Source organism: Fukomys damarensis, unplaced genomic scaffold, assembly GCF_012274545.1.
Source record: "Fukomys damarensis isolate Sample0158 unplaced genomic scaffold, DMR_v1.0_HiC HiC_scaffold_37, whole genome shotgun sequence".
Taxonomy (NCBI): domain Eukaryota; kingdom Metazoa; phylum Chordata; class Mammalia; order Rodentia; family Bathyergidae; genus Fukomys; species Fukomys damarensis.
The window spans coordinates 41,541,015-41,554,126 of NW_022900949.1; the positions used below are offsets into that span (position 1 = coordinate 41,541,015).

Here is a 13,112-nt window from a genome sequence, read left to right on the forward strand (position 1 = left end):
CGGCCCGGGCCCGGACAGGTAAGCGCGCGCCTCGGCAACAGGGCGGAGGCTGAGGCTGAGCCTGAGGCGGGGTTCGGAGTCTGGAGCCCAGGGTCTGGTGGACGTCGAAGTGCGACGTCGGGCGGCACTCAGTCCTGGCAGGTTGGCAGGAGCTCGATGGTCGCAGGAAGTGTCCCTTCGTTTCCACTGCCTTGCTTTGGGAAGGTGGGATAGTGAACCCAGGGCCTGCAGACCAGACCGTGACTCCGTCATGAACCACAAATTCTCTTTCCCCTAACGCCGGGCCCAAATGCTGGGGTGGGGTGGGGCTTATGTAACCTTAGCCTGGGCCCTCTGCACAGGGGCGCAATGGGACGGAAAGGTCCTCCGTCTGCCAGTGCATGTGTCCATTGTGCTGGGTGGAGGAAGAGCCACAATGGGAGTGTCTGTCAAGGAAGATAAGTGTCACTGTCAGGAACAGAGACCAGGAAAGAGTTGAACCATGAACTTGGTCGTCTTCTTTCTTCAGGCATTTGGTGGTTGTGACCATCTTTGGGGAAAGAATTACCCCATGGACACCATTGGGCACAGCGATACTGACAGGAGCCAGTTGTGGTGTTGCATGCTTGTAATCCTAGCACTTGGGAGGCTGAGGCAGGAGGATCACCGTAAATTCAAGACCAGCCTGAACTATATAGCGAGACCCTGTCTCAAAACAAAACAAAAACAATACTGACAGGGTCATGTGCTTTTACCAAGGCTTAGGGAGACACTCAGGTGAAGCAAAAATACTGTTACCTAGCACCAGATGTGTTCTTGTTGCCCACTGATTTAAATTACCATCTCAAACCAGTGGAAAGCTGAAGCCCACATAGATTTTCTTGAACAGAAAACATCTGATCAAATACTGTGAGATCAGCATGATTTAAATGTTTGCCAACCCAGGTTCTACAAAAACAATCAAGTTGCAGTGAATGCAGTGGAGGGGAATGCCAATATAAATCAGACACTGGAAAATTAGGAAAATTACCAAGAGATGACAGGATAAAATGGAAGGCAGTTTTTTTGCACCAAAATAGACCTGGGAAGTAGCAACCCCACCCTGGTTGGGGGAGCTTCCGGCTCCATGTGAAGATGATATATGTTGCTTGCCTTTTTTGTGGGGTAGTATATAAACTCCAAGACACTATAAATTTTGCTTCATCAGCTGTCCAACTGTGCCTCCTGCGTGTTTATCTCCTAACAAGTCATTTTTTGGACAACTGACAATGATGAAGGGCTTTTATTTTATTTTTTGTTTTTTTGAGACAAGGTCTTACTGTGTAGTTCAGGCTGGCCTTGAACTCACCATGTAGCCCATGTTGGCCTTAAACTCACAGTAATCTTTCTGTCTCTGCCTCCCCAGTGCTGGGATTACAGACATGCAACACCATGCCCAGCTATTTTATTTTATTTATTTATTTTTGAGACAGAGTCTGGCTATGTAGTTTAGGCTGGCCTTGAATTCACTATGTAACTCAGGCTGGCCTTTGAACTCACAGCGATCCTCCTGCCTCGACCTCCCGAGGGATGGAATTACAGGCATGCACCATCATACCTGGCTTGATGAAAGACTGTTAATACCCTGAAACCTGTCACTAACAAGCCAGCCTGTGTGCATCTTTTTTAGAGGTGGGGTTTGTCCATTTTACATTAGCTGTTATGGGACTGTAGTTGGATAGCACGTGGCTTTTATCACAGCAAACCCTGTCCATCTTGCTGCGCACTAAATTGCATTTGGATTTTAACATGAAAGAACTTCAATCAGGCTTCAGTGATCTCCTTCCAAGGGAAAGCTTCTACACTTAAATGGAAAAACACCTGTTATTGGGAGCATTCTATATGGGAAATTTGCTGTTTCTCTCCTGGTAACTAAACAGGCTGCTTTGCTTGTTGTTTATCAGAGGTTCCAGAGCCAAGCATATGAAATTTTGGAAAGACTTGAGCAGCTAAGACGGACAGAAAGGAGCGGGTGGGCAGTGCTCATATTCCTTTTTAATGTTTCATTTCTAGTCCATCTATGCATCCCACTGCAAGGGGGAGGGGCACCATGAGCTCCTGCTGGATGTAGCAGTCACATATTTGGCTGTGGGCAAGGCTTGCACTTGGGCCTGTGGTGCTGAATTCCTGTGATTATCAGGCACAGGAGATCAGCTAGCTCTTTGTCACCAAAATGTAGGACTGGGTTTATCATAGCACCTCTCCTAAGCAGATGGCTGTATAGAATGGCTTCTACTTCCTCTCTGAGCATCTCAGATACCTGACGCTAAATTTAACATGTATTCTGAGACGCTGCTGAACAGATTGGTCCATTGATGGAGAAAGGGCCCTTTGGCATGTGTCTCTGGGCATTCACAAAAGAACATCAGCACAGGAACATATCTGTTTCCAGCAAGACTGCAGATTTTAGAACAGCCAGAAGCTTCATAGAAGTACATAGAGGGTCAGATAAAGGGGTGATAATTTTTCTAACTCCAGAGAGGAACAAAACTGAAGTTCTAGGAGAGTTCCTCTTGCCATATTATCTCTTGTCACCCTGGGTTAAATTAATCTTTTCATCCTCATCCTGAACTACCTTGGGCTCTGTGAGAGGTAGCTGAAGACTTGAATTCTGACTTGAATTCCATAAGTAGTGGTACTTTGGGCACCAGAGAGTTCCTCAAGGAAGGGCTTTCTGGTTTTGGTCTCTGGGTCACTACATACAGTTACATATGCTGTGTCTTTGTCAAAGAGAATCATATTGGAAGAAGGATGAACCTTGTTTTGGGCTCATTCTTTAAGCTGGTACGGGCTACATCCTTTTAGAAAAAGGAATATCATTCATTCATTCACTTATGGAGATGTGCCTAATATAAAATGGTGTGTGGAGCCGATGGGCTACATACACCTACACGTACCTATGCATATACCTATACATATGCCCTTGACACACTATTAGATCAAGATAGGAACTAACAAGTAAAAAATTTCATGAATGAGCCATATAGACCTGTGGCAGGTTGTATCATCTACCCTTTCCCTGTGGGTTTGCATATATTTTAACATTTACAAGTTGATCTTCAGTTAATTAGCTAAGATACATTACCAGCTATCAAAAGCAAGCATTGACCTTGCTTCATTGAGTATGTGGAAATGTATGTGGTACTTTCCTATCTTCCAGAATTCATAGTCTCCTCCCATGCTAGGGATTGAACCCAGGTACATTACCATTGAATTATACCCCTAGAACTTTTTATTTTTTATTTTGGGGCAGAGCCTCACTAAGTTGCCCACACTGACCTAGAACTCATGATCCTCCTGCATCAGCCTCCTAAGTCAGCCTCTTGAGTAGCTGATATTGCAGACATCTGCTGCTGTGCTAGGCTCAGATAGCCCTTGAAGAGCCAAATCATGGAACCCTAGGAGAGATACTGTGGGCAGGTTAGTGTCTGAGAAGGGTCAAATAGGCACTATTTATAGAAGGATTGTCAAGTGGGAAGAGTGGAGAGACAGGGCTAGGCTTCAGGAGGAGAAATCCAAGGCATTTTGGAAAAACGGTAGTATTAGGAGAGGTAGAAAGAAATGGTATGAGGATTGTGCACTACTCGGGCAGGGACAGTAGCAGGGAATGAGGCTGAATGAGTTCAGGGGGGTGGGAGAGAGCTGGGGACAAAGCCAGGTGAGATATCTCTCACCATCCAAATCTGTGATCAACTCATTTCTAGCCCATAACTCATGGAGGCATCTTAAAGGCAGCTAGGCACAGAGAACCTTAGTTGAGGCTGCTCTGAGAAGAGCACCAAGAGTTCCTTTTTCAAAATGAACTTCTTGGGCATAGTGTCTCTGGCTGGGATTAGCCAGACTTGTTATTCAGTTAACATCAGGGCCTAGAGCTGGGGATTTGGCTCAGTGGTTCTGCCGTCTGCCTTGCAAGCACAAGGACCCGAGTTCATTCCCCAGTACCAACAAAACAAAACAAAAAACCATCAGGGCCTAGAAAAATTTGGGCAGAATTTGTAAAGATAAAATGAAATGACACAATTTCCAGGTTTGGAAATAGCTCTTTATCATTTAGACACTCTGTGTGTGTGTGTGTATGTGCGTGCGTGCATGTGTGTATGTATGTGTGTGTTTTACTAGTAATCAAACCCAGGGGCTGTATAACACTGAGCTACATCCTCAGCCCTTTTAATAAATATATATATATATATATATATATATATTTATTAAAAGGGCTTATTTAAGATGGTGTTCAACTAAGTTGCTTAGGTAGGACTTGAACTTGTGATCCTTCTGCCTCAGCCTTTTTCAGTGCTGGGATTATAGGTCATTTAGAGATCTTCATTAGCTCGTGTGGCTGGTTTTCAGAGAGGGCATGTCATTAAGTATGCACTAAAATGACCTCACCTCTGAATGGTAATGATGTCAAATTTTTACCTTAAGAGGGCAACCAGTTTTGCATTTCTTGTCAGGGAAAAGGGGGTAACTTTGTTAATATAGTTGTTCCCAGCATCAGTAGGACGATAAGATGTCATTAATTTTAAAAATTATATCTAGGCATGTTGGTTCACACTATAATCTCAGTATTCTGGGTGACTGAAGCAGGAGGACCACAGTTTTGACTCCAATCTGGGCAATTTAGGGATTTAGCAAGACCTGTCTCAAAATAAAAAATAAAGAAGGGCCAGGTATTTAGCTGAGTGGTGCTGCCACCTGCTTCACAACTGCAAGGTCCTGAGTTCGACCCCTGGTACTGCAAAAAAATTTTAAAAAATTAATTAAAAACAATAAATAAATAAAAATAAAGAAGAGGGCCAGATATTTAGCTCAGTGGTTCTGCCACCTGCCTCACAAGTGCAAGGTCCCAAGTTCGAACCCTGGTACCAAAAATAAATAAATAAATGAAATAAAGAAGACGTGGGGATACAGGCCAATGTCAAGGCCCTGGGTTCAATCCCCTGTGTCTGAAAAAGAAATTATAATGCAGAGATTAGGAGGTGGAGAGAGGATATATATATATATAAAAATTTTTAATTTATTATGAAAATTTTCAAACATACATAAAAATAGAGTAAATAGTCTAATGAACCCCTGTGCTCCCATTGCTCAGACACAGCCATTATCAAGTTATATCTGGTTAAGTTTCATCTATCTCCCTTCCTCCCACTTTCCACAGAAGCAAATCCCAGACACCCCTCCATTCCATCATCAGTGTTTCAGTGTGTGTTCCCAAGAAATAAGGCCTTTGATTAAACATGACCATGCCAAAATTACATCTAAATAGATAGCAGTTTCTTCTTCTTTTTTTTCTGTTTTTTGTAGTGTTGGGGCTTGAACCCAGAGGCTTCACACATACTAGGCAAATGCTTTACCTTGAGCTATGTTCCCAGCACAACAGTCTCTTCTTAATCTAAGCATGGTTCTATTTTTTCTAGTTTTTTTATGAATTTGTCTTTACAGCCAGTTTCTTTGATTGTGATGCATTTGACTAATACATCTCTCCAGTTTCCTTCCTTCTTTTCTTTTCTTTTTGAGACAAGTTCTCACTCTGTAGTTCAAGCTGGTCTTGAACTCACCATGTAGTCCATGTTGGCCTTAAACTCACAGTAATCTTTCTGTCTCAGCTTCCCCAGTGCTGAGATTATAGGCATCCATCACCATGCCTGGCTTCCACTTTCTTTAAATTTATAGATTCCTTCTTTTTTCTTTTTTCCTCTTGAGATTTATGTGTTAGAGAACTGTATTATTTATTTGTCCTATTCATTCTTACATTCTTGAATAGGCTGATTGTATCCCCAGGGTGTCATTTAAGATGTTCCTCTGTCCTATATTTTTTCCCCTGGAAACTGGGAATTAAATTTAGAAACTATTCAGATTTATATTTTTTCCTCCTCCTCCTCCTTCCTCTCTTTCATCCTCATTATTCTGCAGTGCTAAGGATTGAACCTAAGGCCTCACACGTTAGGCAGATGCTCTACCACTGAGCTATAACCCTCAGCCCACATTTCATTCTTTGCTCAACAAACTCTAGCTTTTTAAGAAAGAGTGTATTAGCTGTGCTATAATTTCAGCATGCTGGGAGGGAGAGGCAGTAGGATTGCAAGTTCAAGGGCACCCTAGGCAGTTTAGTGAGACCCTCTCTCAAAATTATAAAATGAAAAAGGACTTGGGCCAGGGATTTAGCTCTGTGGTGCCGCTGCCTGCCTTGCAAGCACAAGGACCTGAGTTTGATCCCCGGTACCAAAAAAAGAAAAGAAAAGAAAAAGGACTGGATCTATAGCTCAGTGTGAAGGTCCTGAGTTCATCTCAGTACCAGAAGGAAAAAACAAAAAGGAGAAATTTTTTGAGGACCCAGAAATAGAAAGACTAGGAGATCACTAAAAGTAGTCAGACTTTGGACTAATTTGGAAACCAAGGAACAATACAGTGGGTCACTTTTCTGTTCTTTTTCTAAAATCCTCCTTTCTCTGAGTTTAAGAATGCAAAGGTAGCCTAATGTGTCTAATACCTATAATCCTAGCTACTTGGGTGGCAGAAGCTGGAGGATAACAAGTTTGAGGTCAGCCTGGGCAATTTAGTGAGGCTCTATCATAAAATAACAAAAAATAAAATAAAATAAAATAGGCAGGGATGTAGCTCAGCACTTCTGAGGTTCCCTAGTACCATTTAGAAAACAATCCCTTCAGTAACTCTTCCCTTTTCATTGGCCTTGCATTTCTGACTGGGGCTCTTTTTTGTTGTTAGTGATGGGAATGAGGAGGGCCGGATCCTGCCATGCATGGGCTACATGAGGTAGATCTCTTCCCAGTTCCTGTGGGCCACATACATTTAAGTTGGGGCTGACTGTGGGGTGAAGCTGCCCCTTCCCCAGACCCTAATCGTAAACCAGGTCCCAACCCCTGCCCCTATACCTCCCTGCTAGGTGTTTTACTTCTCATTCTTCTGCCAGGGCATGCAGCTCCACAGGCCCTAGCTTTCCTGGCGTTACTTGTCCATCCTGCCTGGGTACTAACTTTTTCATTGGTAAAATGATAGCTGATACCCATATACCTGCAGCAAGCTCTGAGGGTTGTGTTAGGGTGTAAGGCCTTCTGGGAAAGCTGCAACTTGGGGGAGAGTCTAGCTGCAGGGACTCCTACACCAGTCATATCACCTGTTGCCAGGCAAATGTCATGCTGGTTCAGACACTCTATGCATATAATCCACCCAGTGCCTCTCATACAGGGTCAGTCTGCCTTCTCTGAGCACCAGCAGAGTAGGGGAATGAATTGGGAACCTGGCCTTTGGGTTCAGCTTGTGTTAGAAATGGAACTCTGGTGTCCTGCCTCCTGCAGTCTGTTCCTGTGGGTTGGGCCTCTGGTGGGTGGGTGTCTCTGCCCACTTGTCCACTCTTAAGTTCTGGTCAGTGTGAGTGGTGGGCGTACTCCCTCTGCATCTGTGCAGTCCTTGGACCCCACACTACTTGCTAGGCTACTCTGGTCTCTTCTGCTTCTTAGCTCTGATGGGCTTTGAGATTTTTTTTTTTTTTTTTTGCCAGTACCAGGAATCAAACTCAGGACCTTGTACATTCCAGGTAGGTACAGTCCCACTAAGCTAAATCCCCGGCTGGGCTTTGAGATTCTAAGGACAGCTTTGCTGTAGCAGAGACACCTCATCTGCTATCCCCACTTCTTTCTAACAAGATCACACAGAGGCACATTGGAAACCTTTAGTTGACCAGTGAGCTCAAATCCACAACTTCCCTGAAGTGGATGGAACTGCTGTCAGGGCCAAAGGTGTAGAAGAGGTTGTCACTGAGGGCAAGTAGAAAGGTTGGTCACATGTTGAGGGCCTTGGTCAAATCTTGAGGAGATCAAAGAGCCCTAGCAGCTCATTCAGAAGCTTATGCCAGGGTATTTCCACTCGGTCCTGCCCTATCTCCAGAGGAGCTGTGCTAGAAGAAAGCTTAGGGATTTGGGAGCTTTAAGAGAAAAAAAAAAAGGTGAGGAAATTTCCCAGTAGCCTCACTGTTACTTTCCTTTTTTGACCAGATAACAAAAGTCATCTGCACTTTAAAATTTTTAAGTTAACTTATTTTTAAATGATCTTTTAAGATAGGTATATATTGTGGAGTAGCTAAATCAAACTAACCAACATATACATTATCTCACATTGGTGGTGAAAGCACTAATAATCTCAGCAGTTTTCAAGAATATAATACATTGTTATTAATCACTGCCACCAAGTTATAGAGCTCTTGAATTTGTTCTTATTTAACAGAAAGTTTGTATTTTGGGGCCAATATCTATATATTGTCCTCTTCTCTATTTTTTATATATGGAAGTGGTTGTGGAGTTTTCTATAGTTTGATTCTGTTTAGAACTAGAGTGTTTGTGTTTGTTTTGTCTTGTTTCAGGACTGAGGATTGAACTCAGGGCCTTCACAATAAGTTACATCCCTAATTCATATCCCTTTCCTCCTTTTTTTTTTTTTTCCTTTGAGACAGGGTCTCCCTATGTAGTTCAGGCTGGCCTTGACCTCACTATGTAGCCCAGGCTGCCCTAAAAAACAGCAATCTCCTTCCTCAACCTCTCAAGTGCTAGGATTATAGGCATGTACCACCACACCCAGCTAGTGTAAGGGTTTTAAAATGAAAGTTCAGCCAGGTGAAATGTGAGGAACAAACAAAGGAGTAGCAAAATGGGTTCTTGATTCCTGTGCTGGTGGGAGAGAAAGAAATGCTTGTCCACATCTTTACTCTTAACTTCCTCTTCCATCAGTTAGAATTTGCTACTGCCTTCTCTTTGTCCTTTTGTCTGACAGAAGTAAGATAAATATGAGCATGATTTGAAAGGTTTTTTCTTTGTTTTTTGAGGTAGTGAGTATTGGATGCAGGGCCTTCTCACTGACCTACAGCCCCAGCCCTTATTATTTTTTATTTTGAAATAGGGTCTTGCTTGCTAAGTTGCTAACTTGCCCAGGCTTGGCTCAAATTTGTCATCCTCCTGCCTCAGCCTCTCCAAGTTCTGGAATTAGTGGAGTGTGCTACCAAGCCCGTCAAAAGGGATTGTATTATGTATCCTAAAATAGTACAGCATATATTTGTATAGAATTTTACAGCTTACAAAACACATTCACAACATTAACTGATTCATTTGGGAGCTCCAAAGGCCTCAGATGAGCAATTTAGAAGAACAGCCAGCAAGCAGACTTTAGCAAACCAAAATGCCATCCACTCAGCACAGCTGGAGTACCATGTCATTTCTCCACTGCCTGCTCTTCAAAGATGGAAAATTTAGTAAGAGGATGACAAGGGCTATGAGAAAAGGAAGAGAGTCAGGAAATAGGACATTTGGATAGAGGACAGGGTAGGGTGGGGTAAGGATGAGGAATAGAGGAAAAATCCTGACTGGACTCAGAAATTGTGTTTTAATCAATCTTGATATTGCCCTACACTGGCTGTGCATGCCAGGTAGGTCTTTAGAATTTGGGTTTTTTTTTTTTTTTCAGTGCTGGGAATTCAAACCAATGTATTGCACATACGGGGCAAGCACTCTGCCACTGAGCTGCATCCTGAGTCCCTAGGTGTTGTTTTTCATCTCTGAAATGAGAGATTGAACTAGATAATCTCCAAAGACTCATCTACCTTTGACATCATGTTTCTGTGAAATGAGAAAGGAAGCATGACATTTTCCACTATTCTTCAGTCACTGAGGTTCAAAAGCAAGGTCATAAATCATAAATACAACAGAGATCCTTTAGGTGAATTAGAAGCAACACTCAATTAAGAAGACTCATCCATCACAGTGCAGAGATATCTCAAAATAGACAAGATGACCACACAATCAAGCCTGGAACCAGGAGAGGGGCTTGCTGGTGCCTGGCCTCTGGCAGACAGGGCTTCTTGGAAAGCTAGTGGCCTCATTGTGCTGAGTTGGTAGGCCAGCCAGCAAATCTCCAACTTGGACCTACAGAGCCTGATGCAGGTTTGCTTTTCCCAGCTGTACTTCACTTATTACCCTCCTGAGTGTTCCCCTACCTGAATCTTGCAGGTGCTATGGCAGCAGCAGGCATGTCCTTGATTTGCAGAGCCGGGGGGCTAAACTTTGTGATGGGAAAGGATGAGGCATGGAAAGAGCAGGCCTGAAAGAGATTTCAGTGCTGTCCCTTCTAGTTGAACAATCAGGCAGCCTGGGAGACTACTGCATTTGTAAGGGAAGAGATGGATGCAGCTTCTGTTATGTTCTGCCTCTGTTTGTAGAACATAGTTTAGATCCAAAGATCCAAAAAGCACCTCTAGGTACAACCATAGATGATATGGCCAGACAGGCCCCCACAGATTCACATGGGAGCTATACATGTCTAGGATGGAAGGAACCTTTGTGTGGAGATGCCCAGAATGAGTGTGGCAATGTAGAGCATTCAGAAAGGCATGGGAAGATGTCCTTATGCTGCAGGAGTGATGGTCCTTGGTCCTTCAGATTATGTCGTTTATAGCCCTTGTGACATGCTGAAGGATACCTTGTGACATGGGCCTTGTTCTCTGGGCCTGCTTTTCTTCAGGGTACTGACAGCCTTAGGTGAGCAACTTACTGTCCCATCACAGCTTCAGAAACTAGTGATGTTCAAGGAAGAAGACCATGGTTGAGGAGACCTGGCATAGGAAGTGTTGAAACTATGAGCGATAAGTTAGTGCAGTCAGAACAAACAGGAGGTTTAAGGAAACCTAGTTCCATCTATTAGAAAAAGGCAGCTTCCCAACACTGCAGTCATGTGATGGGAAGGAGAAAAGGCTTCTGGCTTCTGAGGTATTCACACCAAAGCAGAACTCCAACTTAGGGAGAGTAGGAGACTAGACATTCTGGCATTTTTATCTATCTGTCTGCCTCCCTGCCTGTCTCTCTGTCTATGTATGTATGTATGTATGTATGTATGTATGTATCTATCTATCTATCTATATCTATCTATCTACTTTTGAGACAGGGTCTTACTATGTAGTTCAGGCTGGCCTTGAGTTCACTGTGTAGCCCCAGCTGGCCTCAAATTTGCAGCAATCATCCTGCCTCAGCCTCCTAAGTGCTGGGATTACAGATGTGTGTCCCTATGCCCAGCTGGCCTTCTTTATTTTATGGTTTTTTTTTGTTTTGTTTTGAGACAGGGTTTCACTATGCAGTCCAGGCTGGCCTTGAACTCCTTATGTAGCCTAGGCTGGAGTTGAACTCACTATGTAGTTCAAGCTGGCCTCAAACTCAGAGTAATCCTTTTTTCTCAGCCTTTTTTCTCAGACCGTAACCCTGGGATTATGGTCATGCACCATGACCCTGGGCTCTTAAAGATCTTAAAACGCTAGGGCCAGGGATTTAGTTCAGTGGTTCCGCCACCTGCCTTGCAAGCACAAGGACCTGAGTTCAACCCCTGGTACACCCTCCTCTCAAAAAAAGATCTTAAAACCCTGGCAGCAGTACTACTTACTGGTTTTATTCTAATAGATATATATATATATTTAAATATATGAATATAGATATAATATATGTATATGTGCATATGTAAATGTATATTTGTGTATTTATTTTAAAACAATATAGATATTTTAAATTACAATAACACTATGAATGTTATTTAAGATTCTCTTGTGGGTTTTTTTGTCCTTAGGTTATATCTTCCCAGGGATATATAGTTGTATGGTAGAGTTATTAGAAATGATCCTTCCCTGTGTTGTTAAGCCATTTTTTCCAATTTGTATTCAGTTTGTAAGGATTATTTTTATTTGTCTGTTTTTGTTTTTTAAGCTTTTTTTTTCCCCGGTACTGGGGATTGAACTCAGGATCTTGTGCTTGTGAGGCAGGTGTGGCACCACTGAACTAAATCTTTGTCCCTGTTTGCTTTTGTTTTTTGAGACATGGTCTTGCTATGTAGTTCAGGCTGGCCTTGAATTCATGGCAATTCTACTTTAGCCTCCTCAGTGCTGAAATTACAGGTGTGTGCCACCACACCTGGCTTGTAAGGATTGTTTTTGGACCAGTTATCTTTTGCTACCAAATTACTGCACAGTAAACCAAACCAAAGCTTAGAGGCTTCAACTAACAAATAACATATTTTTTTCATACTGGGAATTGAACCCAGGGAATTGAATTTGCTAGACAAGCAATCTCCCGTGGAGCTACATTCCCCAGCCCTCTTTAAAATTCTATTTTGAGACAGGGTTTTGCTAAGTTGTCCAGACTGGCCTTGAATTTGTGACTCTCTTGCCTTAGCCTCTTGAGTGTCTGGGATTACAGACATGTGCCACTATACCTAGCTCATATAACGTTTTTGTACTCTCCCTCCTGTGGGCTGGCTAGAATGCATGGTCCATGCTGACTCGGGCTGAAGTTGGGTCCAAGTCTGTGTGATGTCCTCTCATTTTCCTTGGACAGCAGGCTGGCTGGGCAACTCTTACCATAGTGATGGTGGACACGTAGAGGGTGTGCCTAACCACACAAGCACGTTTCAGGCCTCTGACATTCCTTAGTCAAAGCAATTCTTGGTTAAGCCCAACATCAAGGGAAAGGTGTTATAATTAATTGGCTATGCAGCAAATTTCCCCAAAACTTGGTGATGGAAAATAACCAATAGTTTAGTCACAGAGTCTGTGTTCAGCAATTCTTGCATGGCACAGAATGGCCTATTTCTGCTCCACAATGCCTGAAACTTCCACTGGAAGACTCCAAGGCTGGGGATTAGAGTCAACTGCAGGCATAGCACTTCCTGTCTGATGGCTGTTTCTGGCTGTTACAAGGCCTCCGTGCTTTTCCGTGGGACACCCTCACAGCATTGCTGTGGCCCTGAAGGTCTTGTGAGGCTGTCTTTGGGTTTGTTTTGTGTTTGTTTGCTTGTTTGTTTGGTACCAGGGATCGAACTTGAGACCTTGTGCTTGTGAGGTAGGTGGGGGAACCACTGAGTTAAAGCCCAGGCCTGTGAGGCTGTCTTTGGGAAATACAGTCTGCTATAGCTGGAAAATACACTCTACCTCTAGCTGGAGGGACTGCAGAATCTTGTGGCAAGTATAGAAACATGCAAAGTAAAAAATTGAGAGTAATAGTAGCCAGCCATCTACCATTTTTTCTTTTTCTTTTCTTTTTTTTTTTTTTTTTTTT

At 43.1% G+C, this 13,112-nt stretch overlaps 1 protein-coding gene across 1 annotated transcript in view; it reads left to right on the forward strand.

Moving 5' to 3' along the window:
* Positions 1–4: 4 nt before the first annotated feature.
* Positions 5–13,112, forward strand: part of Bsn (bassoon presynaptic cytomatrix protein) — a gene marked incomplete at its 5' end in the record, with an annotated part of 89,189 nt that continues 76,081 nt past the window's right edge. The window contains one exon of the mRNA XM_010615655.1: positions 5–18. Coding sequence (XP_010613957.1) covers positions 5–18 — 14 coding nt within the window. The remainder of the gene's footprint in view (positions 19–13,112) is intronic.